Genomic DNA, 26,539 nt, shown 5'->3' on the forward strand with positions numbered 1-26,539 from the left:
CATACAAATATATTAGCTGGTTTAATCCTATGAAGACTGTGGGCTTGATGATCTCTGCTGCTCACTGAAGGGACAGGAATTGTTTTCCTCGTGAGGCTTAGAATCCCTACAGTGTGGAAACAGGTCCTTTGGCCCAACAAGTCCACACTGAACCTCAGAGCATCCACCTAGACCCATCCCCCATAACCCACCTAATTTACACTTTCCTGAACACTACGGGCAATTTAGCATGGCCAATCCACCTACCCTGCACATCTTTGGACTGTGGGAGGAAACTCAGTCACCTGAGGCTGGAATCAAACCCAGGTTCCTGGTGCTGTGAGGCTGCAGGGCTAACCACTGATACTGTGCGGCCCCAATTGTAGGATATTGTACCAGAGTTGAAGCTCAGATGTCAGCAGAACAAGCTGTAACCTCACTTATTCATGAGGCTGATCTCAACCCTGGGACAAGCTCAGTGAAAACCAGGCTGGCAAGCAGTTAAGAATGAACCATTTACTACCCAATTCTAACCCTATTGCAGGATTTCCATGCTCCTGTTTGTGCTTCACACTCCAGATGGAATCTATGCAAATTGGATCCCCTCATCTCTCAATAACCAAGGACTGATCGTGTAATCCACCCTGGGTTTTCTGCCTGATTGAAATCCCTTGACTCTTTACACCATTTTCCTAGAGAGAATCCAGTACAGTTGGAAATTTGTCCTTCTGTGAGGCCAGAAATACTTCTCCGGACCATACGAGGATGCCATATGCTCTCATGGTACTTTCTAATGCTGTAGAAGCCAGTAGGGAGATAATGGTTGCCCTATGTTTTCCCCTCCATTTCTAGCATCATTTGCTCTTCGTAATGTACAAGCCTGAATTGTACTTTTGTTTTTTTCCCTAGACAATGCAAATGCAAAGGAGATTTTGGAATACTTGGACTTCGTGAAATTCCACATGAAAGTTTGTAACCATGATTCCATTGTGAAACTGCTGGGCTGTCGGACAGAGCGACTACCTCTTTACATCTTTCTGGAGTATGTGAGCGGGGGATGTCTTTTGCATTCATTGTGGCAATTACGTGAGGTTTGTGACTAGCTTTTTTTTTTGTTTCAAGGTTCAATATTGCAGATGTGTCACGCACTGTGGAAGCACCACTGTTGTCTTGATGTCAATGCTCACAACCCGTTATGCTATAATTTGAATGTTTGATAAGGGATGAATGACATTGCCAGTTGCTGAATCAGAATGAGCAATGGCATCATTGTTGCAAGACTAATGCTGCAATTGACTAGAAATTCAACTGGATCAGCAGCTGTATAAGCACCATGGTTACAACAGCAGGCAAGAGGCTGAGAAATCTACAAGTAACTTGCATGATTTCCATTTCTCTCAATCCAGCAAGATCATGTTCTAAGTATACTGCTGCTGCCTCCCTTATTAATGTATTTCATTCCCTGATAACAAATGTTAAATGGTTGAGTACCTTGCTTTCTTTCTGCCTCTTCAATAGGAGTGTATCATTCATGGTTTTCCAGTCTGCTGGGATATTTTCAAACTCTGGGGAATTTTGGAAGATTGCAGTCAAAGTTCACTATCTACAGTTGCTTCTTACATGATCCTAGGATGCAACAGGTAGCCAGTCTATCGCTGGAATACTGTGAACCGTTCTGGTCTCCTTTATCTAATGAAAGAGAAACCTCATTAGGTTGGTCAGAGTATAAAGAGACTGTTCTTATGAAGAGGGGTGAATAGGCTTGGCCTGTACTCATTGGAGTTTAGAAGAATGAGACACAAATTTATTGAAATGTCCATAGAGGATTTGTCATGGTAGATTTGGAAAGGTTGTTTCTGCTTGATAGAGAGCATCTAGACCAAAGGGCATTACCTTGGAGTAGGGGATTGTCCACTTAAGTTAAATGAAGAGGAATCTTTTGAGTGTGGTGAATCTGTGGAATTCTACAGAGGGCTGTAGAGGCTGGGTCATTAAATATCTTTAAGATTGGTATGAATTTTCAGTCCAGTAAGGGAATCAAGGATTGTGGGGAAAGAACAGGACAGTGAAGTTGGGGATTATCACATCAGCAATGATCTGATTGCATGGGACAGCAGATTCGGTGGGCTGAATGGTCCAACTCTTCTATATTTTGTGATGCAGGTCATCAGGCACTTGTCAGCTTTTTTAATCCCAATTGTTTTCTGTTTCCTCTAGTGACAGTAATCGGTCGAGAGCTGTCTTCCCTTATGCCCCCTGATTTTCTTCTGTTGTTTTTGGGATGCTTTTTGTATCTTGCCCATACACAAAATACAAACCCCCCAACCATTTCCTTTTTTTTCAATTATTTACTTCCCAATCTCAACTGCTGAAGAGACCTGTACTTTTTGCTTTTCCCCTTGTCATATATTTGTAAAGGGTCTTGCTGTCGTTCTTCTATGTCCGACTTGTTTGTTCTCTTTCCAGTTTTCCTCTTTTAAAAACAAATTTCAGTCACCTTTTTGATGGTTTTCAAATGTTTCTAAATTTCTGTTCTACCACTAATCTTGTTGGCATCGAATGCCATTTCATGGTGCATCTTTCTTAGTCTGTCTTTTTTCGCTTCGTTATAGCTTTGAGAGAGAGCATACATCTCCTTAAATATCTCACAGTTGCTCTATATTCTTATTACCTTTTTATCTAAATTTTAAATGCCAGCTTCAGATCCAAAACGTTCACTCTGAAAGTGGCTATCAAACTCTACCATGTCATGATCGATGTTTTCAAGATGATCTTTACCATGCGGTCATTCATTTATTTTCTTTCATTTCACATAAGGGTTAAAGTAGCCTGATTCCTGGTTCCTTCCAGAATATACTGTCATTGTACACTCGGCAAACAAGAATCCCAGCTACATTTGCCAATGTGATTGATCTATTCCATATGAAGGTTCAAACTGCCCACGGTTATTGTGGCACTTGTTTTTTTCACTAGAGTTCCTTTATTCCTTTCTTCAATCATGGGATGCAGCATTTATTACTCAGAAGGCAGATCAGAGTCAATCACATTGCTTGTGGGCACCATTCATGTCAGACCAGGTAAGGATGGCAGTTCTCTTCCCTAAAGGACATTAGTGAACCAGAATGGTTTTTCCTGACAACTGACATGGATTCACAGTCATCATTAGATTCTCAATTTCAGATATTTATTGAATTCACATTCCACCATATGCCATGGCGAGATTTGAACCCAGATCCCCAAAATAATATCAGCATCTCTGGATTAACAGTCCAGTGATAATACCACAAGGCCATCACCTCCCCCAATAATTGAAGTACTGCATTACTATAAACAGTCACAAATTATATCAAAGTTAATGGTAAAAGTTTTTAAGAATATTTTAAGAGCATCAGAGCAGTAAGGGAGAGGCGTTGGGAGAAATATGTAATTAGTTATAGTGTGACACAAGGTACATCGTGGTCAGGTTCCACACAGGACGTTATCTGTAAAAACAGGAACATACAGACTCCAGGGAAAGTGTGACATGGGTTGGCAAGTGTTTGGAAGACAGTTGGCAGTAGGGATCGATCATGAGTAATTTGATTGACCAGATGTAACAAGTGGTGTTTGCTTGGCATCCATATTGCAAGATTTCGAAAAGAATGAATCAATGACTTGGATTAAAGAGCAGAGAGTTAAATATTCAAATTGGTAGCTGGCACTTCAGAGGAATAAAAATTTCAATAGTTGAGAGGTTACAACGGAAAAGGGTAGATAAAATGTGAAGGCACACAAAATGGAATTCAGTGCAGCAAAATGAGAGAACTTTCGCTTTATCATAGAATCCCTACATTATGGAAGCAGACAATTCAGCCCATCACGTCCACATCAATTCTCTGAAGAAAATCCCACCCAGACCCACACCCCTACCCTATAACCTTGCATTTCCCACGGCAAATCAGCCTAACTTACACATCCTTGTATACCGAATGGATAATTTAAGCATGGCCAATCCACTTACCCTGCCCATCTTTGGATTGTGGGAGGAAACTGGAGCACCCGGAGGAAACCCACGCAGACAGGGGGAGAATGTCACCTGAGGGTAGAATTGAACCAAGGTCCTGGTGCTGTAAGGCAGCACTGCTAACCACTGAGCCACTATGCCACCCTGGTCTGCCACTTTGGTCCGTGATAGGGACATTGAATTATTTTTTAAATGGGGAAGGGGGCTTTGATTATAGTGTTCATGTTTACAAATTGCCACTGGCAAGGATGTGATTACAAAGAGTTTTCTCATAGGCTCATGGAATCTTGATCTTTATCTCAAAGAGGCTGAACTAAAAGGTTATGCTACAGTTTTATGAAGCCTCAGTCAGGCCTCCTCTGGAACACTGCCTCTAGGTACAGACCAATTGAACTCAGAAGACTTACTGGAATTCTAGGGCTGAAAAGGTTAAATTACAAGAATCAATTTGCCATGCATTCCCTTAAATTTGGAAAGTTGAGGGATTATGCAACTGACCGTTGGAGGTAAGAGAAATGACACGATTTATTGGAGATTTTCCAGATTTTATGAATGGGCCTGAGTGAACTGTTGTGGAACCTCAGAGATCATTGACATTTATACCACAGAATTGGATGGTCTACCAATGAGGCTGATCCAGGTCTTGGTCCTGGATATTGTGGAACTTCATGTGTAAATCATAGTCATGCAGGTCTACAGTGCAGAAAAAGGCCCTTTAGCCCATTGTGTCTGCATTGGTTAGAAGCCACTGCCTAACTATCATTTTCCAGCACTTGCCCATAGCCTGAATGTCTTGGCATTGCCAGTGCATATCTAAATACTTTGTAATTGTTTTGAGAGTTTCTGTTTCTACACTCTTGCAGGCAGTGAGTTCCAGATTCCCAACGCTGTCTGGTTGCAAACGTTTTTCCTCACATCTCCTCTAAACCTCCAGCTCCTTACCTTAAATGCCCTCGGTCATTTATTCCTCCACCAATGGGGAATATCTCTCCCTGATCAGCCAAGCTACGCTCCACATAACTTCATACATCTCACCCATGTACATTCCCCACAACCCCGTCCTTCAGTCCCCTCTGATCTAGGGAAATCAATCCCAGCCTCTTCAATCTCTCTTCATTACTGAAACTCTGCAGCCCAGGCAACATCCTGGTAAATCTCCCCCTGCACTGTCTCCAATGTCATCTCATCTCTCCTATAATGTGGATTCCAGTACAGGAGACAATACTCTAGTTGTAGCCGACTGAACGTTTTACACAATTCCAGCATCACCTCCCTGTTCATAGACTCTGGGCCTCAGCTCATAAAGGCAAGTATCCCAAATGCTGCCTTAACCATTTCATCCACCTGCCCTGATACTTTAAGGATCTGGTCGACATTCACACCATGGTCCTTCTGATCCTTGGTGCTTCCCAGGGTCCTACTGTTCATCATTTGTTTCTTTACCTTGTTTTTCCTGACCAGGTGCATTTACCTCCCACTTCTCAGAGTTGAATTCCTGTTTGCCACTGATAAATGTTATGAGAGTTTCTGCCCATTCAACACTTTCAGGCTGAGACTCCCAGATACCCATCACCTTCCAAGTGGGGGGAGAAACCTCCCTTCTACCCCTACTTTAAAGCTGAAATCTGTGCCCCCTGGTTACAGATGCAATATAGGTCACCTTATCCACTACAGTAGTAGATACTTACCTTCAAATGGTCAGTGAATAGCAAAAGATGATGTACCCTTTTGAGGATAAGCATCACATCAAGGTACAGGGTAAGAGTATTTCTTTGCAGAGAATGCAAAAAAAAATGGAATTTTCTTCCCCAAGCCATAGCTCAAAAAGAGCACGTTGCAGCCTTTGGGGGTGTAGGGCCACCCGTAATCCTAAAGGGAAGGGAATTCCACAACTTTGACTCCATGTCAATGAAGGAATGGCGATATATCTCTGAGCTCATTAAATATACGGAACCCTTCATCAAAACCGACCCCGGGATGTGTCTGCAAAATTGTCTGCACTACACTGGGAATAGCCCATGTATGTCACAAGCAGTGTCTCTGTTTTGGTGTTTAATAATAAATGACATTCCTTTCCAGTCAGGCTTCCTGAGTTATTGCACAGGGGATCTTTCAGGAGGTGGTGTTCCCATATAACTGTTGACTACCTCGTTATGGATGATCGAGGTCATGGTTTGGAAGGAACTTTGAGGAGTCTTGTTAAGATATTATAGTGCATTTTGTAGATGGTAGATATTGCTACCAGGAGAGAGGGAATGAATGTTTTAAGGTGGTAGTTGCAGCCAGTGAAATGGCCTGTCTGTTGTGAACGTGACAGCAGCCCCAACAATGGGGGAGAATCCGTTACATTCTTGACATGAGCTTTGTAGATTTGGACAAGTTTTTTGTGAGTTACTCAGCACACAACACCCAGTGTCTCCCCTGCTCTTGTAGTCAGAGTATTTAAGTGGCTGGTCTGGTTTGATGTCTGGTCAATAATAACTTCCCATGATGATGTTCAGGGGATGCAGCAAATGATAATTCCAATGAATTTCAAGATTGGATAATTAACGTAATAAATATTCTGACATTCCACATTGAATGGTTTCTTCTGATCCAAACTTGATTTTGTACCTAGGTCTCTAAGATGCTAAGACAGTGCTGGGAAATGCGACATTGTACACTTTTCACTGTACTACTGTACTCCTGTACTTGAGGACACGTGACAATAAAATCTAATTCTAATTTTATGTTTGTACCTTTGTTTTTCTCAGTGATGGAATAAGGCCAAAATTTGTTGTATAGTGTCAGAATTTGGTGTTTGGAATCCGTGAGAGTTTACTAGTTTACCCGGAATAGTCAGTTTGTTTTCCTAACACCTACTCTTTATGTCTCAATAGAATGCAGCTAGATCTGGGGAAGTGGTGCTAAACCTCACAGAGCAAAGTATGTACAGCATTGCGAAGCAAGTAGCATGTGGATTGGTAAGTTTATACTGGAAGTTCTGCTTTTAACTTGGGTGCACCAGAGATGTTAGTCAGATCTGTGATGCATATTTGGCTTCTATTTTCATTAGTGAAGCTGAGGTGGGCACTGTAGCAAATTGCTATTAAAGATATAAAAGATATACAGTGACACTTAATTGTTGTAAATATGGTGTCTGACTGAGTGAGTTGTACCAGCTTACGTTCTTCTCCCCCTATACATCCCAAAACCAGCCCAGCTCGTCCCCACCTCCCTAACCTGTCATTCCTCCCACCCATCCCCTCTTTCCACTTCAAGCCCCACCCCCCCCATCTCCTATCTACTCACCTCATCGCCCCCCCCCCCCCCCCCCCCCCCGACCTGTCTGTCCTCCCTGGACTGATCTATCTCCTCCCCAACTCGCTACCTACAGTCATCTTTACTGGCTCCATCCCTGCGTCTTTGACCTGTCTGTCTCCTCTTCACCCATCTTCTCCTCTATCCGTCTTCGATCCGCCTCTCGCTGTTTATTTCAGAACCCCCTTCCCTTCCCTCATTTCTGAAGAAGGGTCTAGGCCCAAAATGTCAGCGTTCCTGCTCCTATGATGCTGCTTGGCCTGCTGTGTTCATCCAGCTCAACACTTTGTTATCTCAGATTCTCCAGCATCTACAGTTCCTACTATCTCTGAGGCAATAAATACAAGCCCAGTCAGCAACACCCACATGTAAAGTATGAATTTTGACAAAAGACTGTGTTCTACTATACTTCCATAATTTGAATACTAGAATGTGGAGATCACATTTCAGAGTGAAAATATTTGATATTGAGACTTCTATTGCGCATATTTGTCCCGGGCCAATAACGCCACTTCAAAAGGAACCAGTGTTTTAGCCTGGCATTAGAATCCTAAACTACTTCAAGGCTCACAATTAAAGCAGTATTCTGCTTCTTAACATACTGGCTGCAATTGATTGAAGAATTAGAATCATAGAATCCTACGGTGTACGATCTGCACGGACCCTCTGAAAAGCATCTGACTAGGACCCAACCCCGCCAACCCCACATAGGATTTTTACCATGGCTACCTCTCCTAATCTGCACCTTCCTGGACTGTGGGAGGAAACCACACCGAACCACTGTGCCACTTTGCCTAATTCTGTTTAGCAAAAGTAATTGTAAACTGTGGAGTTGTGCCTCTCATCTTCTGTCTTTCTGGTGGGAAAACTTGATATTCATATTACTGCAATTTGACCTTTTGCTGTCCCTTAGCACCACCCAGAGGTTTACAGTGATGACACATTTGAAAAAGGGGCTATCTGTCAGCAGGGCTGAATAATCAAACAGAGAAACAGGGATTTTAGAAATGTCCTGATTTATGGATGTAGACAGAGTGTCTGAACATGCAGACTCAGAGCAGCACGAATTCCACACATCAATAAGGTGCTACCCATTTATATATATTACCACACATCTGAAGCCTTCCCATACTGAGGTATAATTGGTTTTGTTACAAGAGCAGGGCTCTTCTGTTCTTGTAACTTAAAAAAAATGTTTTTAGGCTGGATATTCCCACCAGGTAGATTTTTTTTAAGAAAATGGCAGCCAGGGCTCATTTCAAGGATTCTCACCCTGGCCTAACATTTGATTGTATAAGGGTAGGGGTGGAGGTTAGATAGAGTCTAGGCCCGAAACATCAGCTTTCCTACTGCCGTGATGCTGCTTGGCCTGCTGTGTTCATCCAGCTCTACACCATGTTATCGGAGGTTAGGTAGACCTTGGGTTTAGGGTAAAAGTTCGGCACAACATTGTGGGCTGAAAGAACAATACAGCACATTACAGGCCCATGTTCTCTTCCTGGCCCTGCCAAGCGCCATCAATATGTGATTGGGGCTGGGTCTGAGGCCACTTGGATGTTATTGGTCCCGTTGCAGAAGTGGAAACTTCAGATTTGGACCTTCCACTGTTTTGGAGGGCAAGTTTTGTCAGGTGATGCCGACAAAACAGTCATTGGAAACCAGGGTCTGGAAATGGGAGCTCTATGAAAGATACTTTTTACAAAAGTAAGACTACATTATTAATGTTGTCTACTCCATGCTTTGAGTCAATATGATCATTCACTATTTTAAAAGCCTATTAAACCTAAGCTACAACATTTCATAATGATTTGACCTGAAAACGTAAATGTGTTTACTGGCTTGTCACTTTGAAGAAAAGCAAGCTGTTAAGCGAAAGGTCAACTTTGTAAAAGTGGAAAAGTCATTGAAATCATGAGAGTTTATTATCCACTGGATAAAGTGCTATTCTTCATTGCTTAATATTTAAGGGCTAGCCCTGGATCGTGTGGAATGTCCTCATTCTTTTTACTTTTTCTTTAAGTTCAGCGCAAAGATCTTTCTCGGCTATTTCAAAACTTTTTTTGCTGAGCTCCTGGCTGTGTTCGAAGATTATAATTAATTTATAGAGAATGTAAACATGTTTAATTAGTCAGATTTGTCACTTTCAAACAGAATTAGGGTTTTGAAGTCACTCTCAAGCAACATTTGCTTATTCTGACAGATTGAGTTCCTCCAAGACTTTCAAAAGCTATAGGGCTCATGGCTTCTGTTTACAGTGGATACTAGGTGGGACATAGGGGTGGAAATTGCCTGTGAGGAGTGTGCAGTATCAGGACATGAGAAAGCTGGAGGTGAGGGAAAGGACTGGGTGAAGGAAGGGTTGTGAGTCATAATGACTTGAGGGTAGGTGGGAAGTGAGGTGAAGGCTAGGGACCTTTCAGAACTGAACCAAAGTCTCGGTGAAATTAGGCCATCTTTTGAATTTGCCACTTTTTTTTTCCCACTGGCCTGTTTCTGCCTTTGTCTTCCCCTCCCGTACTGATACAACTCCAGATCTTCCTAACCCTGCCAGAGCCAAAGTAGGAGTTGGCAGACGCTATTAGATAGGAAGCAAATTTTGTTTTTGAGAAATATCCCAGCTCCTGCCTCAAAGTGAAAATATGACCTGCTGGCCTAAGATATGTGGAAAGGCCTTTGCTCCAGTGTATAGCACCTTTTTCAGTTTTTGATTGGTGTGAGGAAGCTCCCTTTTGAAAGATACTTTTCCTTGTGGCTTTGCAATGAAGTTCTTTGAAACTTTGTTCAGTGGCTTGTAAAGTAATATCTTTGTTCCTTAGTCTATTGAAATGTAACAATTTGGAGATGCTGAAACAGATTCTGGCTGCTTGTGATATTGGTTGGTTCCAGTGGAATGTGACCCCTACGTTTGCACTTCCTATTTATTATAATGACAGTCCAATTAATCATTCCTGTGAAATGCTTAAGCTTGATCTTGTTCATCCCCTTGGCATTCTCTGCTCTCGTTTTGGTAACCACCTTGAGGCTGATAAAGATGGCATTTACACATACTTTAGTTGAGCCTTGTTTATGCTTTGCCACCCAGCTAGACTTCCTGGCTGTAGTAATCTGAAAATGCGCATTAAACCAGCTCTGTTATGCATACTTAGGGAGATGGGGGCAGGAAAGTTGACCCTCTATCAAAGCACCAAATATTGCCAATAGTTTCAGCACTCCCTGGTTGTGACGGTAAAATAGAATTAGATAGGATATCCCAATTCGTCCGCCTCCACCTCCGCCGCATCTGCTCCCACGACAAGACATTCCACTCCCGCACATCCCAGATGTCCAAGTTCTTCAAGAACCGCAACTTTCCCCCACCCCCCCCCCACAGTGATCGAGAACGCCCTTGACCACATCTCCTGCATTTCCCGCAACACATCCCTCACACCCCGCCCCCGCCACAACCGCCAAAAGAGGATCCCCCTCGTTCTCACACCCCACCCCACCATCCCGGATACAACGCATCATCCTCCGACACTTCCGCCATCTACAATCCGCCCCCACCACCCAAGACATTTTTCCATCCCCACCCCTGTCTGCTTTCCGGAGAGACCACTCTCTCCGTGACTCCCTTGTTCGCTCCACACTGCCCTCCAACCCCACCACACCCGGCACCTTCCCCTGCAACTGCAGGAAATGCTACACTTGCCCCCACACCTCCTCCCTCACCCCTATCCCAGGCCCCAAGATGACATTCCACATTAAGCAGAGGTTCACCTGCACATCTGCCAATGTGGTATACTGCATCCACTGTACCCGGTGTGGCTCCCTCTACATTGGGGAAACCAAGCGGAGGCTTGGGGACCGCTTTGCAGAACACCTCCGCTCAGTCCGCAACAAACAACTGCACCTCCCAGTCGCAAACCATTTCCACTCCCCCTCCCATTCTTTAGATGACATGTCCATCATGGGCCTCCTGCAGTGCCACAATGATGCCACCCGAAGGTTGCAGGAACAGCAACTCATATTCCGCCTGGGAACCCTGCAGCCTAATGGTATCAATGTGGACTTCAACAGTTTCAAAATCTCCCCTTCCCCAACCGCATTCCTAAACCAGCCCAGTTCGTCCCCTCCCCCCACTGCACCACACAACCAGCCCAGCTCTTCCCCTCCACCCACTGCATACCAAAACCAGTCCAACCTGCCTCTGCCTCCCTAACCTGTTCTTCCTCTCACCCATCCCTTCCCCCCACCCCAAGCCGCACCCCCATCTACCTACTAACCTCATCCCACCTCCTTGACCTGTCCGTCTTCCCTGGACTGACCTATCCCCTCCCTACCTCCCCCCATACTCTCTCCACCTATCTTCTTTCCTCTCCATCTTCGGTCCGCCTCCCCCTCTCTCCCTATTTATTCCAGAACCCTCACCCCATCCCCCTCTCTGATGAAGGGTCTAGGCCCGAAACGTCAGCTTTTGTGCTCCTGAGATGCTGCTTGGCCTGCTGTGTTCATCCAGCCTCACATTTTATTATCTAAGATAGGATATTCTTTTGTTGTCACTTGTACTACAATACAGGATTTCAATGGCTGCCTTTTAATGGTGCCATCTTAGATCCAAGTAGCTAGGTACAAATCTTACAAAAGATTTTACGACTGAATAACAACAAGCATTCGAGTGTATGTATCAGTTTGATTTGGAACAAGCTTGTTGTGGATTTAACAGACATGCCAGTCTTCTGCACCTACTCTTGACTTGTATCTAGCTCCTCCAATTTGGTCCATGAAAAGTCAGTTTCAGAAGATTGGATCTATGGCCGTATGATCGTATGCTTTTTAAGAATTATAAGTATTATATATTGAAAATGGCAAATCCTATTCTTACCAAAAAGCCTCGTTTCAACATTTATGTATCTTAGGATATGCCATTGCCGATTCTCTGTAACTTGGAAATGGAACTGGATTGGACAGGTATCATCATCTTCTATAGATACTGTACTTCGATTTCCATAATAGCACTGCAAGGTGTAGGTCAGCTTCTGCATCCGATGGCTTTCACAACTTGTTTGTTTTTTTTTTAAACAAGGCCCTTGCTCTGGCTTCCAGAGTATATTAACTACGAATGTTAACAGACTACCCCACAGCCTCTGGGATTTTACATTTTTTAGTCTATTCTTTAATGTTGATATGCAAAATACAGAGAAAGAGCTGCAACGGCATTCCTTGGTGTAGACTGTAGGTCAACAGCTAGGGGGAAGGGTAGAGGACCAAATTTGAAGAGATTAGAGGCAGATGCAAAAATACCCCTTGTTAAAATAGGAGAGCCTATCTTAGTGCATATTCAAATAATTAAGGTAGAGGGGTGGAGTGGCGAGAGTTCTTAGTGTATTCTATAGCAATATGTTTCCACTCCAGTGAGAAAGGGAACCCTGCTAAATTCATTTCTTGTGAAAGCAGTGGACCAGAAGGACCAACTTGGTCACCGTGCTGGCTCAACGGTTAGCACTGCCACGGACCTGAGTTTAATTTCAATTTCACCCTAAGGCGATCATTTGTATGGGGTTTACATATTTCCCCCGTGCCTCTGTGGGTTTGCTCTGGGTGCTCTGGTTTCCTCCCACAGTCCAAAGATGTGCAGGGGTTTGATGGATTGACCTTGCAAAATTGCCCCAGAAATGTGCAAGTTAGATGGGAAATGCATAGTTGAAAGGAAAAGGTGCTTTCGGAGGGTTGGGTGTGAATTCAATGGATTGAATAGACAGCTTCCAAACTATAGGGATTCTGTAATTGTATGGTTCTAATAGTTAGCCAGAAAGCATTTGAGGAGCAGTGATCATTGTATCACAGTTAATTCTGATAATGGAAGAAGGTAAGGAGTAATCTAGAGTAAGATTGATTTAATTGAAGTAACATCTTCAGTGGGACAAGAGTGGATGTGAATTGAATATATTGAATTGAAGATTGACAGTAGAAATAGCAGCTGAATAATGGGCTATCTTGACTGAAAACTATGTTCAGGCTCATTCAAGCTGTACGATCTTAAAGGGAAAGGTAAGGAAATAGTAATGCAGATGACAAAAGAAAGAGGAACTAGATACAACGTGAAAAATGTGCTCATGACTGAGGTCGACAGAATATACAATTGTTAACCAGGTTAAATATAGAAGACCCAGCATGCAAGTGATAAAATAAGGAAAAGTGGCAAAGAGGGAGTGTGAATAAAGATCAGCAAGTAATGTAAAAGAAAACCCCAATGTCTTCTATAGGGCAAATTAGACACCAAAAAGGGAATTAACACAAGCGGCATATTAGAGACAAGTTTAAAAAGGAAGACTGTTAGGTAATGAAGAGGAGGAAATTCGGTAACTGGAAGGGCTTATAATTGATGAGGAAGAGATGATCGATGAGTTATCGGAATGTAAAGTTGATGAAGCACTTGGACTGCAGAAGCAATGGCCATAACTGTTCATTCTTCCTTGGAATCAGGAAGGTGCCTGAAAACTTACAAACATCGCATGTTTATTTTTGAAAAATAGTGTAAATACAAATCCCAAAATTACAGGTTGGTCATTTTAATTCTAGTAGAGGGGATAATTCTCAATAGCAGTTGTCAACCTGAGATAACCAGGTGTAGAGCTGGATGAACTCAGTAGGCTGAGCAGGAAAGCTGACGCTTTGGGTCTGGACCCTTCTTCAAAAAAAAACCTGACTTTTTTTATTCAAAAGAAGTGTTATTTGAGGAATGCCAAAACAAATGTAGGGAAAAATCCTGTTTGGCTAACTTGCTGGTGCTTTTTGAGGTATTGATGAGGGCAATGTGATTAACATGGTGTACCTGGAATTCAAAAAGGCATTTGACACTGCTACACAACGGACTTGAAAAGTTGCAGTTTATGGAATAAAATGGGACAGTGGCAACAAAAATATAAAATTCACTGTTTGACAGGGAAGAATACTAGTTATTGCAGGCCCTTCAAGCTGGAGGGAGGTTGTTGTGGGTCAGTGTTGAGCCAGTTGCTTTTCCTGATATATGTACAAGGTATATATGGCATAGTTTTGAAGTTTGTGGCTAATACAAAACTTATGGGCGTTGTAAACTATGAGGAGGATAGTGTAGATCTTCAGAAGGTCATCGAAATGTTGCAGTCCAAAGATGTGCAGGTTAGGTGGATTGGCCATGGGAAATACAGGTAGGGAGTGTGTCTGCATAGGATGCTGCTCAGAAGGGTGATGTGGACTTGATGGGCTGAATGGCCTGTTTCAACACTAGGGATTCTATAGAATGGGAGACATTGGGAAATCTAAAAAGAATTGTACCCATTATTTTATCTTTAGAGGTTACACGAGCAGAGAGACCTTGGTGTGAAAAGAATGCAGAAAAAAGTCAGGAGAATGTTCCTCGTCCATGGAACCATTGGCTGTGAAGGTAGATTTGAGAATTTAGGAATAAGATTAAGAAGAAATATGATGGTGTTCAATATCATGAGGGATTTAGTCAGAATGGCAGTGGAGAAATCATTCCTACTTGTGAACAAGGAGAGGTGTCCTGGAGTGAGATGACTGATTTCCAATGACTGCAGCCATCTTCTTCTGTGTCCAGTATGCTTCCAACTTACAGAAAGTATTTCCCTCCATTCCTGTTGAATTCCATTTGTGTAAGGCTTCTTAATTCCACACTTTGTCGAACGCAGCCTTGATATCAAGAGCAGAGAGTCCTGCCTTCCCTCCGGAATTCATCTCTCTTTTTTTTGTCCATGTTTGAACCAAGGCTGTAATGAGGTCAGGAGTTGAGCGACCCTGGCAGAATCCAAACTGGGTGTCACCTGAGCAGGTGCTGCTTCATAGCACTTTTGATGACACTTCCATCACTTTACTGATGATAGAGAGTAGACCGATGGGGCGGTAATTGACAGTCACACTGAACCCTGCCGCATCTTCACCATCCCCCCAGACCTCCCACTGACTGAGGACGAACGGTCAGTCCTTAGGAAGGGGCTCACCTTTGTCCCCCTACAACCACACATCAACGAATACCAGTCACGGTTGGACATAGAGCAGTTTTTCCGCCGTCTTCGCCTCCATGCCTCCTACTTCAACCGGGAACCTAACCCTCCCTCCACTGACCCCTTCACCCGCTTCCAACACAAGTCCTCCTCCTGGACACCACCCCCAGGCCTCCTACCCTCCCTTAACCTCTTTATCTCCAACTGCCGTTGAGACATTAACTGCCTCAACCTCTCCACCCCTCTCACCCACTCCAACCTCTCCCCCGCAGAACGGGCAGCCCTCCGCTCCGTCCGCTCCAACCCCCACCTCACCATCAAACCCGCAGACAAGGGTGGCGCAGTGGTAGTATGGCGCACTGACCTCTACATCGCCGAGGCCAGACGCCAACTCTCCGACACCACCTCCTACCGCCCCCTCGATCGTGACCCCACACCCGAGCACCAAACCATCATCTCCAACACCATTCATGACCTCATCACCTCAGGGCACCTCCCATCCACAGCCTCCAACCTCATTGTTCCCCAACCCCGCACGGCCCGTTTCTATCTCCTTCCCAAAATCCACAAACCTGCCTGCCCTGGTCGACCCATCCTCTCAGCCTGCTCCTGCCCCACCGAACTCATCTCCACCTATCTGGACTCCATTTTCTCCCCTTTGGTCCAGGAACTCCCCACCTACGTCCGTGACACCACCCACGCCCTCCACCTCCTCCAGGACTTCCAATTCCCTGGCCCCCAACACCGCATCTTCACCATGGACGTCCAGTCCCTATACACCTGCATTCCGCATGCAGATGGCCTCAAGGCCCTCCGCTTCTTCGTGTCCTGCATGCCCGACCAGTCCCCCTCCACCGACACCCTCATCCGCCTAGCCGAACTCGTCCTCACCCTCAACAACTTCTCTTTCGACTCCTCCCACTTCCTACAGACTAAGGGGGTGGCCATGGGCACCCGCATGGGCCCCAGCTATGCCTGCCTCTTTGTAGGTTACGTGGAACAGTCCCTCTTCCGCACCTACACAGGCCCCAAACCCCACCTCTTCCTCCGGTACATTGACTGTATCGGCGCCGCCTCTTGCTCCCCAGAGGAGCTCGAACAGTTCATCCACTTCACCAACACCTTCCACCCCAACCTTCAGTTCACCTGGGCCATCTCCAGCACATCCCTCACCTTCTTGGACCTCTCAGTCTCCATCTCAGGCAACCAGCTTGTAACTGATGTCCATTTCAAGCCCACCGACTCCCACAGCTACCTAGAATACACCTCCTCCCACCCACCCTCCTGCAAAAATTCCATCCCCTATTCCCAATTCCTCTGCCTCCGCCGCATCTGCTCCCACGATAAGACATTCCACTCCCGCACATCCCAGATGTCCAAGTTCTTCAAGGACCGCAACTTTCCCCCCACAGTGATCGAGAACGCCCTTGACCGCGTCTCCCGTATTTCCCGCAACACATCCCTCACACCCTGCACCCCCCCCCACCCCCCCCACAACCACCCGAAGAGGATCCCCCTCGTTCTCACACACCACCCTACCAACCTCCGGATACAACGCATCATCCTCCGACACTTCCGCCATTTACAATCCGACCCCACCACCCAAGACATTTTTCCATCCCCACCCCTGTCTGCTTTCCGGAGAGACCACTCTCTCCGCGACTCCCTAGTTCGCTCCACACTGCCCTCCAACCCCACCACACCTGGCACCTTCCCCTGCAAACGCAGGAAGTGCTACACTTGCCCCCACACCTCCTCCCTCACCCCTATCCCAGGCTCCAAGATGACATTCCACATTAAGCAGAGGTTCACCTGCACATCTGCCAATGTGGTATACTGCATCCACTGTACCCGGTGCGGCTTCCTCTACATTGGGGAAACCAAGCGGAGGCTTGGAGACTGCTTTGCAGAACACCTCCGCTCAGTTCGCAACAAACAACTGCACCTCCCAGTCGCAAACCATTTCCACTCCCCCTCCCATTCTCTAGATGACATGTCCGTCATGGGCCTCCTGCAGTGCCACAATGATGCCACCCGAAGGTTGCAGGAACAGCAACTCATATTCCGCCTGGGAACCCTGCAGCCTAATGGTATCAATGTGGACTTCACCAGTTTCAAAATCTCCCCTTCCCCTACTGCATCCCTAAACCAGCCCAGCTCTTCCTCCCCAAAACCAGTCCAACCTGTCTCTGCCTCCCTAACCGGTTCTTCCTCTCACCCATCCCTTCCTCCCACCCCAAGCCGCACTCCCATCTACCTACTAACCTCATCCCACCTCCTTGACCTGTCCGTCAATTTTCCACATCGTTGGATAGAAGTCTATGTTGTAACTGTACAAGAAGAGCTTGTCTAGGGGTGTAGCAAGTTCAGGAAAACAAGTCTTCAGCGCTATTGCCGGAATGTTGAACCATAAGACATAGGAGTAGAAGTAAGGCCATTCAGCCCATCGAGTTACTCTGCCATTTAATCATGGCTGATGGGCATTTCAACTCCACTTCCCTGCACTCTCCCTGTAGCCGTTAATTCCTTGTGAGATCAAGAATTCATCAATCTCTGCCTTGAAGACATTTAATGTCACGGCCTCCATTGCAATGTATTCCACAGGCTCACCACTCTCTGGCTGAAGAAATGTCTCTTCATTTCTGTTTTAAATTGATCCCTTCTAATTCTAACGCTGTGCCCACGGGTCCTAGTCTCTCCGCCTAACGGAAACAACTTCCCAGCATCCACCCTTTCTAAGCCATGCATTATCTTGTAAGTTTCTATCAGATCTCCCCTCAACCTTCTAAACTCTAATGAATACAATCCCAGCATCCTCAGCCGTTCATCCTACGTTAAACTTACCATTCCAGGGATCAACTGTGTGAATCTCTGCTGGACATGCTCCTGCACCAGTATGTCAGGTGTGGGGCCCAAAATTGGGCACAGTATTCTAAATGGGGCCTAACTGGAGCTTTATAAAGTCTCGAAGCACATCGCTGCTTTTATATTCCATCAGTCTTGAGATAAACGACAACATTACATCCACTTTCTTAATCACGGACTCTGCAAGTTAACCTTTAGAGAATCCTGGACCAAGACTCCCAGATCCCTATGTACTTCTGCTTTACGAATTTTCTCACCGTTTAGAAAATGTTGATAGAGCCCAAATCTTTTGCAGTGTCTAATGTCTGCAGTTGTTTCTTGATACCACGTAGTGTGAATTTATTTAGCTGAAGACTGGCTTTGAAGCTTTCAAAAGGGAATTGGATGAAAATTGTTCAGGATGCAAGGAGAAGGCAGGAAAATGGCAATAAGTGACATGCTCATTTGAAAAGCTGATGCAGACCTCATGATGGGCTGAAGGGTCTCCTTCTAGACTCCAACAGTTTGTTTCAAACATGCAGAAGGAGCTCAGAATCACACCATCGATGTATTTTGAAGTTTAGCCAAAGACCTAATTAATGTAACCATAGTCTGTACTGATCCTCCTAATGTGCCTAGCAATAATGATTGAAGACATCCTGTCGAAAGAGTGTCTAGTCTTTGCCAGCCTCCACTGATGTATTTGATTTATTGGTGAATTATTGTCATGTATGTCTAAGTACAGTGAAAAGCTTTGTTTATGAGCAATACAGGAAGATCATAGAGTGGAAAAAAATAACTAGACGGGGCATACAAGTTACATCACACAGGGCATGTGCTAGGCAAGATCAACATTAGCAAGATCAGCTTTATTTGAATTTAGAGAGTCCTTTCAGCAGTCTAAGGCAGGGAAGAAGCTGTTCTTGAACCTGTTGGTGCATTGTAGGAGATCATTGCTAGGATGCGAGGGGTCTTTGGTAGCCTTTCCATGGCATCAAGCCTATAAATGGAATCCGTGGTTAGAAGGTTGTTGATGAGCTTGGATTTTCGTAGTAATTATATAATACACTTGGATTTAATGTTGCACTATGGCTTGAAATTACTTCTTGCCGTGCTGGAATACAGTTTGTAATTAGTGACTTTTATGATATTTAAGAATTCTGTCACTGAAGATTGAGTGACTTATTGTCTGCATTTCCTTTCTACTAAAATCCGAATTATTCTTTTCATTTCACAAATTGAATTGACGCGTCTTTGCGAGAACTCATTAGCTATGGTAACAGATTCAGTAACTGGCAGTATCCCAAAGGAATCCAAAGCTTTGACCAATCTGCAAAACACTTCTTTCTCTTTGATACCAAAGTCTTGGGTTAGGCCTGTGAGGATGATAAAGTGGAGATTGAAGCTCTCAGTAAATTTCTCGGGTTCATGACAATTAATCCCGAAGAGAATGAAAGTGTGTTGTGTTTTTTGATAAAGAGGACAAGAATTTATGTTACTTTAAAGAAGTAAATACAAAGGAGAATTGCAGAATGCTGGAAATGTGAAATAGAAACCAAGTATTGGAAATACTTAGCAAGTCAGGCAATGTTGGTGGATAGGGGAAGACAGTAAATGTTTCAAGTTAACTAGGTGTCGAGCTGGATGAACATAGCAGGAAAGCTGACATTCTGGGCCTAGACCCTCCTTCAGGAAGAGGGTTCTGAATTAAATGGGAGAGATGGAGGCGGATCGAAGTTAGAGGTGGCAGAAAAACTGCTCAATATCCAAATGTGACTGGAAAGGTAATGTGGCTGTAGTACCTGGTTTGCTTCAGGGCATAGATGAACAGTTCCAAGGCTGAAGAGATTACGGAGTGTTGCAGTGGGAGAGAGATCCCCTGAGGTTCCTCTGGAGGGAGGAGGGTAACTCCTTCAGAGTAGGCATTCTTAGAAGAGGCTTCGCTGTGAGGTTAAAATTGTATCAGAGATAAAAGGAACTGCTGATGCTGGAGAATCCGAGATAACAAGGTGTAGAGCTGGATGAACACAGCGGGCCCTGAAGCAAACCAGATACTACAACCACATCACCTTTCCAGTCACGTTTGGACATTGAGCAGTTTTTCAGCTGCCTCCATCTTCGATCTGCCTCCCCCTCTTCCCCTATTTAATTCAGAACCCCCTTCCCCACCCCCATTTCTGAAGAAGGGCCCAGGCCTGAAACATCAGCTTTTCTGCTCCTCTGAAGCTGCTTGGCCTGCTGCGTTCATCCAGCTCCACACCCTGTTATCTCGGATTCTTCAGCATCTGCTGTTCCTACTATCTCCTGATACAAATATTTCAACTTGTTCTCTTTTCATCAGAACGATGTAGTTCAAGTACCTTCTGCTTTTTACCCCATTTAAAAGGAATTCTCAAGGCTTTTCCTGTCTGGAGATAAGAACAACAACATCCTGACTGTTTCCAATTCCGATTCATCATCTACATTTCTGGATGAAGGGGTTGTCTGGTTCTTATTGTAGCTTGGGTAGAGTGACTTGTCCAAGCATTTGTTCTGCTTCAGCATTGACAGGCAAATATCTCAAAACAAGTCTGAATATTTTAACAAACAAAAACAGAAATTGCTGGTAAATTTAATGTTTTCATTTTGGGAGCATAATGATGTTCCTCCAGAGTAAAACAGTGTTTATTTTGCATCCATTTTGGGGCATTAAGTTGGGTTACTTAGAGACCAAAAAGTACTTCTAATACTTGCTCGGATTTTAACCCTTTTAAACTTAAGCTGCCCAAAGTGCAGCCTCTTTCCCCAGTTGCATTAGGCTGGCCATTGTCTGTCAACTTATAAGAAGATGTTTTTCTTTGGGGGTAGGTGTAGGGAAGAGTATTGGAAAGAAATGTTCTCTGCTGTGACGTTTTGTCTCAATTCTGCCTTCTACCAAAAAACCTTATTCAAAGTTCTGAGATAGCAAGAACAGCAGATGCTGGAGTCAGAGACAACACACTGGAGCTGGAGGAACACAGCAGGCCAGAAATCATTTCTGAAGAAGGGTTCTGACCCGAAATGTCAACTTTCCTGCTATTCAAAGTTCTGCTGCTTTGTATAAATATTAAGCTATTATAATGGAGTCAGATTAATAGAATTAAAAGAGCTGGTAATTGATAAATCACTATTGTAGTCTAAATAGTTTTAGAATGAGTGGGTTAGTTAGGTATCTGGGACAAAGCCTCCCTTAATATTTTGCTGGCTTGGCAAAGTTCTGGTCATTGAGAGAGAGTGGAAATCGTCGTGTCATATGTAGATTAACTGTTCAGTTTGCTTTCAGCAGAATTGCAGCTAACATTCTCATTTAAAATCTATTTGAATAAGATTCAAACGCTGTCCATCCAAAGCATTATTCAGTCTGTCTATCCATTTGGAACAGGATTATCTGACCACAAAGCACAAAGTAATCCATGGGGATATTGCTGCCCGGAATATTTTGATCCATGAAGATCTAACTGTTAAACTCACCAGCCTGAGCCTGGCCTTTGATGTTTACAAAACTGGAACGCTGTCATCCCATAAAGCAGGACAGGTTCCAATTAAATGGCTTGCACCCGAAAGGATAATAAAACGACCAATCACTGAAAAGAGTGACATGTGAGTACAATAAAGCTTGAAATGTGAAAGGAATGCGGTGATCGGTTGGATTTGAGCCACTGAGAGGTGTAATGTGGGAGCAGGGTAGGAAGTAGGTACATCATAGATTCTGAGATGTATTGAACTGTTGGCCAGTACAATTCTTACTTTTTGCCCTTGAACTTGTTTTAATTTATTCTTTCATGGATATATCCATCCCTAATAGGTTTTGAAAAAAAGAAGCTTGCAAGGTAATTTCAGAAGGCAGTTAAGAGTCAACGACTTTCTTGAACAGAATGTAAAAACACAGGATCAGGAATGGTGAGGCAATGGTCTAGTGGTATTATTGCTAGACTGTTAATCAAGAGACCCAAATAATGTTTTGGGGGCCTGAGTTCAAATCCTGTCATGACATATGGTGGAATTTGAATTCCATTTATAATTTTAAAAATGCTAAAATTAAGAGTTTTTAATGAAAACCACTAAGCCATTGTTGATTTTTGGAAAAACCCATCCAGGAAACTGTCATCCTTACCCAGTGTGGCCTACGTGTGACTCCAGACCCACAGCAATGTCGTTGACTCTTAACAGCCTTCTGGGCAAATTAAGAATGGGTGATACATACTGCTTTAGCCATCAATGCCCTCATTCAATGAATAAAGAAAAAAGAAACTTGAGCCTCCGAGATGGTAGGGACTGCAGATGCTGGAGAGTCTGGGATAACAAGGTGTAGAGCTAGATGAACACAGCAGGCCAAGCAGCATCAGAGGAGCAGGAAGGCTGATGTTTTGGGCCTAGACCCTCCTTCAGAAAATTTCTGAAGGAGGGTCTAGGCCCAAAACATCAGCCTTCCTGTTCCTCTGAAGCTGCTTGGACTGCTGTGTTCATCCAGCTCTACACCTTGTTATCTCTTGAGCCCCCTTGAGCCTACTCCACTGTTTGATATGATCATGGTTGATCTCATCTCAGCTTCAGTTCCACTTTCCTGCCCACTCTCCATAATCCTTTAGCCCACTACTAATTTAAAATCTGACTATTTCTTCAAACGTAATGCCCCAGCATCCACCACATTCTGGGGATTTGAATCTCACAGATTCACAACCTTTTTGAGAGAAGTAATTCCTCCTCATCTGTTTTAAATCTGTTACCCCTTATCCTAAAACTATAACCTGTCATTCTAGATTGCCCCACATGAGGAAACAACCTTTTCCTGTCTACTTTGTCCATCCCCTTTAGCATCTTGTATACCTCAGCTAGATTTCCTCTCATTCCTAACTCCAGAGAATCTAGGCCTGAACAGTTCAATTTCTCTTCATAAGACAAATGACCCATCTCAGAAATCAATCTAATGAACCTCCTGTGAAATCAAACTACATCACCCCCCGCCGCCAAGTAAGAACACCAAAACTGTACACAGTAGTCCATGTGCAGTCTCTTTTTAATGTCTTGTACAATTGCAGCAACGCTTCCCTACTTTTTTAATACTCTATTCCTTCCTCAATAAACAATGCAATTCCACTTACCTTCCTTATTACCTGATACATCAGCTTATTGGTTTTGTGGCGACCGACCCTATCCTTGTAACCCTGCGTTCCCTATGGCCAATCCATCTAACTTGCACATCTTTGGACTGTGGGAGAAAACTAGAGCGCCCGGAGGAAACAGACACCGACATGGGGAGAATGTGCAAACTCCACACACAGTTGCCCGAGAGTAGAATCGAACCTGGGTTCCTGGTGCTTCAAGGTAGCAGTACTAATCACTAACCCACCTGTGCTAGCTAGATCAGATGGCTTTGACAACAAGCAATGATGATTGTCATGTATACCACAGCTGAAACTACTTTTCGATTCAGGATTTATTAATTTACCAATTTCTATACTTCAAGTTGAACTTTGACCCCAGAACATTGGCCTGGTTCTCTGCATTACTAGTCTCTTGACATTACCACTGCCCAACATCTCGTTTTACCTCAACAACAATAAACACAAAGTTGCTGGCAAAGCTCAGCAGATCTGGCAGCACCTGTGAAGGAGAAAAGTGAGTTAAATACTAAATAAAAATACCTCATTGTTTCTGGATTAATTCGTGATGCATGTTGAAGCATGTGTAGCTCAATCGAGTGATACAATGTTAAGTGTTCTGTGCACCTACGATTGAAATTCTAAATGCTGCCTCATTTAATTACAGCCCATTTTGTTTGAAAACAAAGATTGGGAAATATAACTTGTCAGTTGAACACTTGCTTAAATAGAAATTAATGTTTTTAGTGACCTTGCTTCTGTATTAAGGGAGAAGAATTGTATTTAACCTTTTATGTTTATTCACAGATGGTCATTTGGAATCCTTCTGTATGAAGTAGTTACTTTAGGTAGGTTGATTTGTAAATCAACTAATTTAATGAACATTAGTTTTAATATTAACAGCAAAAAAGTTTCAGACAGTTTCTCAGCAATATCCTTCAATGATATTCAATCCTAGTGGTGGTTGGTTTTTTTTAAATTCATTCATTGGATGATGAGGGTGTCACTGGCTAGGTCAGCATTTATTGCCTACCCCAAATTTCCCAGAGGACAGTTTAGAGTCAACCACATTGCTGTGAGCCTGGAGTCACATGTAGGCCAGACCAGGTAAGGGTGGCACTTTCCTTCCCTAAAGGACATTAGTGAACGAGATGGGGTTTTCCAACAATTGACAATGGATTCATGGTCATCAGTAGACTCTTAGTTCCAGATTTGTGTTGAAATCTCAATCTACCATCCCACCACCATGGCAATATTCAAACCTGGGTTATGTGGGTCTGGATTGACAATGCAGTTATAATACCACTAGGCCATCACCTCTCCTTAAGTGTCCTTCTATCTTAACTCTAATTTCTTACTTAACTATAACTTCATTCTATTATCACTTTGCCATGTTCTCTTCTGATGTCAGTAATGGACTTTTGTCTCATGCTTATAATGTTCCTGAACAGTGTTAAGGACTCAATTTGAAACTCCTCTTTGAAAGAAGTCAGTTATACTTTTCTACCAAATGGTGTTGAGACTTTGATATCATTATCGTAATTAAGGCCAATACAAATGTATCATCATTTGGGAATTTGGATTTTTAAAGTAGAGGCAGATAGATTTTGATTTTGGTTCTGTGAAGGTAGTTTTATTTTTTAGGTCACAGTCATTTAGAAAAATAACTAGAATCATTTCCAAAACTTAGCAAGCACCTAGACAAATATCTGTGGTTTTCAGTGAAGACTTTATGATGCGAAGCTCATGACAAAGAACAAATGATCAGATTCCACTGCAAGTTCATCTGATGTTCATTTCAAAAGAATTGGGTTTCAGCTCCTTCCTATCAGGATAATTGGGGTTTGTTTTTCCACTTTGCCCTAGCAGAAGGGTTTTTAGTTTGTGATGTCATCAAGTGAGAATTGTGTCGAAGCCCCCAAGATGTCATTTGAAGTAGTTTAGATCATTGGCTTGGGAATGAATTTTCTTGGTCATTAAACTTGTAAAAGTTAGTTAGGTAAGAAAATAAAATAACATAGAAGGGACACTTCACTGGGATTGAACATCAGTGAAAGATATTTCTGGTAAACTGACTAAAACTTTGATTTGCTGTTTATGTTGGGATCTTTCTAAATTCATTTTAGTTATTTATTTTGTTCTTTTGATTAAAGAATATTGGCAAGTTCAGTGACTAACCACCACAGTAACCAACTGCATACATTAAACTTCTGACCTATCAGGCTAGGTTTCACTTTGGGATTGGAGTTGTCCAATATTACTATCAGCTGGGGACATAAGACCAGTCTTGAATTTACGTAGACCTGGCTTCACAGAACTTCCCTGCCACAAACTGTTGATGCCATTTATACAATAGTAGGACCTGTATCATATTGCATCATTGCTATGACAATGGTGTAGAACTAGCCTCCATTTACTGAGTTTCCTGGCTTGAATGAGTCTCACTTCATTTCACTTCAGTTTGGGATCAGGTCAGGATGTAGTTTATGTAAACAGAGTCTCTAGCATCAAATCCCGACAGTTTGGAGTGAAGAGGACAGAAATGTCTTCCATTTTGCTGATGTTAATTCTGTGTTTAGGCTGTCTCTGTGCTGCTACAAGAAAGCTTTGAATTTAAAAAACATACTAAAAACCACATTGATGCTAAGTCTCTAAAGGTGTCATCAGTGCTCACAAGTAGAAAGTAGGAAGGTAGGTCAAATATGTATGCGACCAGCGATTGCTGCACCTACCAAGTAATACTTAAACAGCTGAATGTAAACATGACTTTGGTTAAAGTCACTGTCATCTAAAGAATCAGATACTTCATGGATTACTAAGACTCCATCTTGATTCTGTATTTACTCAGTATTTGACTGAACTACCATCATTTTATTTCATAGGAGCACCTCCGTATCCTGAATTTCAACCTCTGGAAATCTTTCCAAAGTTGCAGAGAAATTACAGAATGCCCAAACCATTCAACAGTAGCAACGCCCTGTAAGTAGCTGACCATGTCATGGCTCACCACCAGCTCATTCGATTCAATCATAGTTGGTCTGTTCCTTAACTCCATGGCCGCTTGTCTATTTTAGCTGGTGAGTAGACAGTGCAGTCAAGCTAAGTCAATATCCAGGTAAATCGGGGAATTCAGGAGCATTTTGGAACATTTTTTTGGAACCGGAATTAACGATAACTCGGACTTGCTTTTGTGGAACTCCGATCAAATATTCCTCTTCCTCCTTGTGGTTCCACAGCCTGGAAACCTTAAAACAGAAATTCTTGTCGCTCGAAGCGTTATCCAGTTAGTTCCATCCACAATGGGTGAACTGATT

The 26,539-nt window shown here is 43.4% G+C and overlaps 1 protein-coding gene across 3 annotated transcripts in view; it reads left to right on the forward strand.

Annotated features, from left to right (window-relative positions):
- si:ch73-206d17.1 (tyrosine-protein kinase STYK1) overlaps positions 1 to 26,539 on the forward strand; it is an 81,016-nt gene that overhangs the window by 48,492 nt on the left and 5,985 nt on the right. For all 3 annotated transcript variants that reach the window (XM_059638071.1, XM_048561156.1, XM_048561158.1), the window contains 5 exons: positions 889 to 1,070; positions 6,862 to 6,945; positions 21,506 to 21,723; positions 24,033 to 24,073; positions 26,108 to 26,204. In XM_059638071.1, coding sequence (XP_059494054.1) covers positions 889 to 1,070; positions 6,862 to 6,945; positions 21,506 to 21,723; positions 24,033 to 24,073; positions 26,108 to 26,204 — 622 coding nt within the window. The remainder of the gene's footprint in view (positions 1 to 888; positions 1,071 to 6,861; positions 6,946 to 21,505; positions 21,724 to 24,032; positions 24,074 to 26,107; positions 26,205 to 26,539) is intronic.

The sequence above is a fragment of the Stegostoma tigrinum genome, chromosome 28, assembly GCF_030684315.1.
Source record: "Stegostoma tigrinum isolate sSteTig4 chromosome 28, sSteTig4.hap1, whole genome shotgun sequence".
NCBI classification, from domain to species: Eukaryota; Metazoa; Chordata; class Chondrichthyes; order Orectolobiformes; family Stegostomatidae; genus Stegostoma; species Stegostoma tigrinum.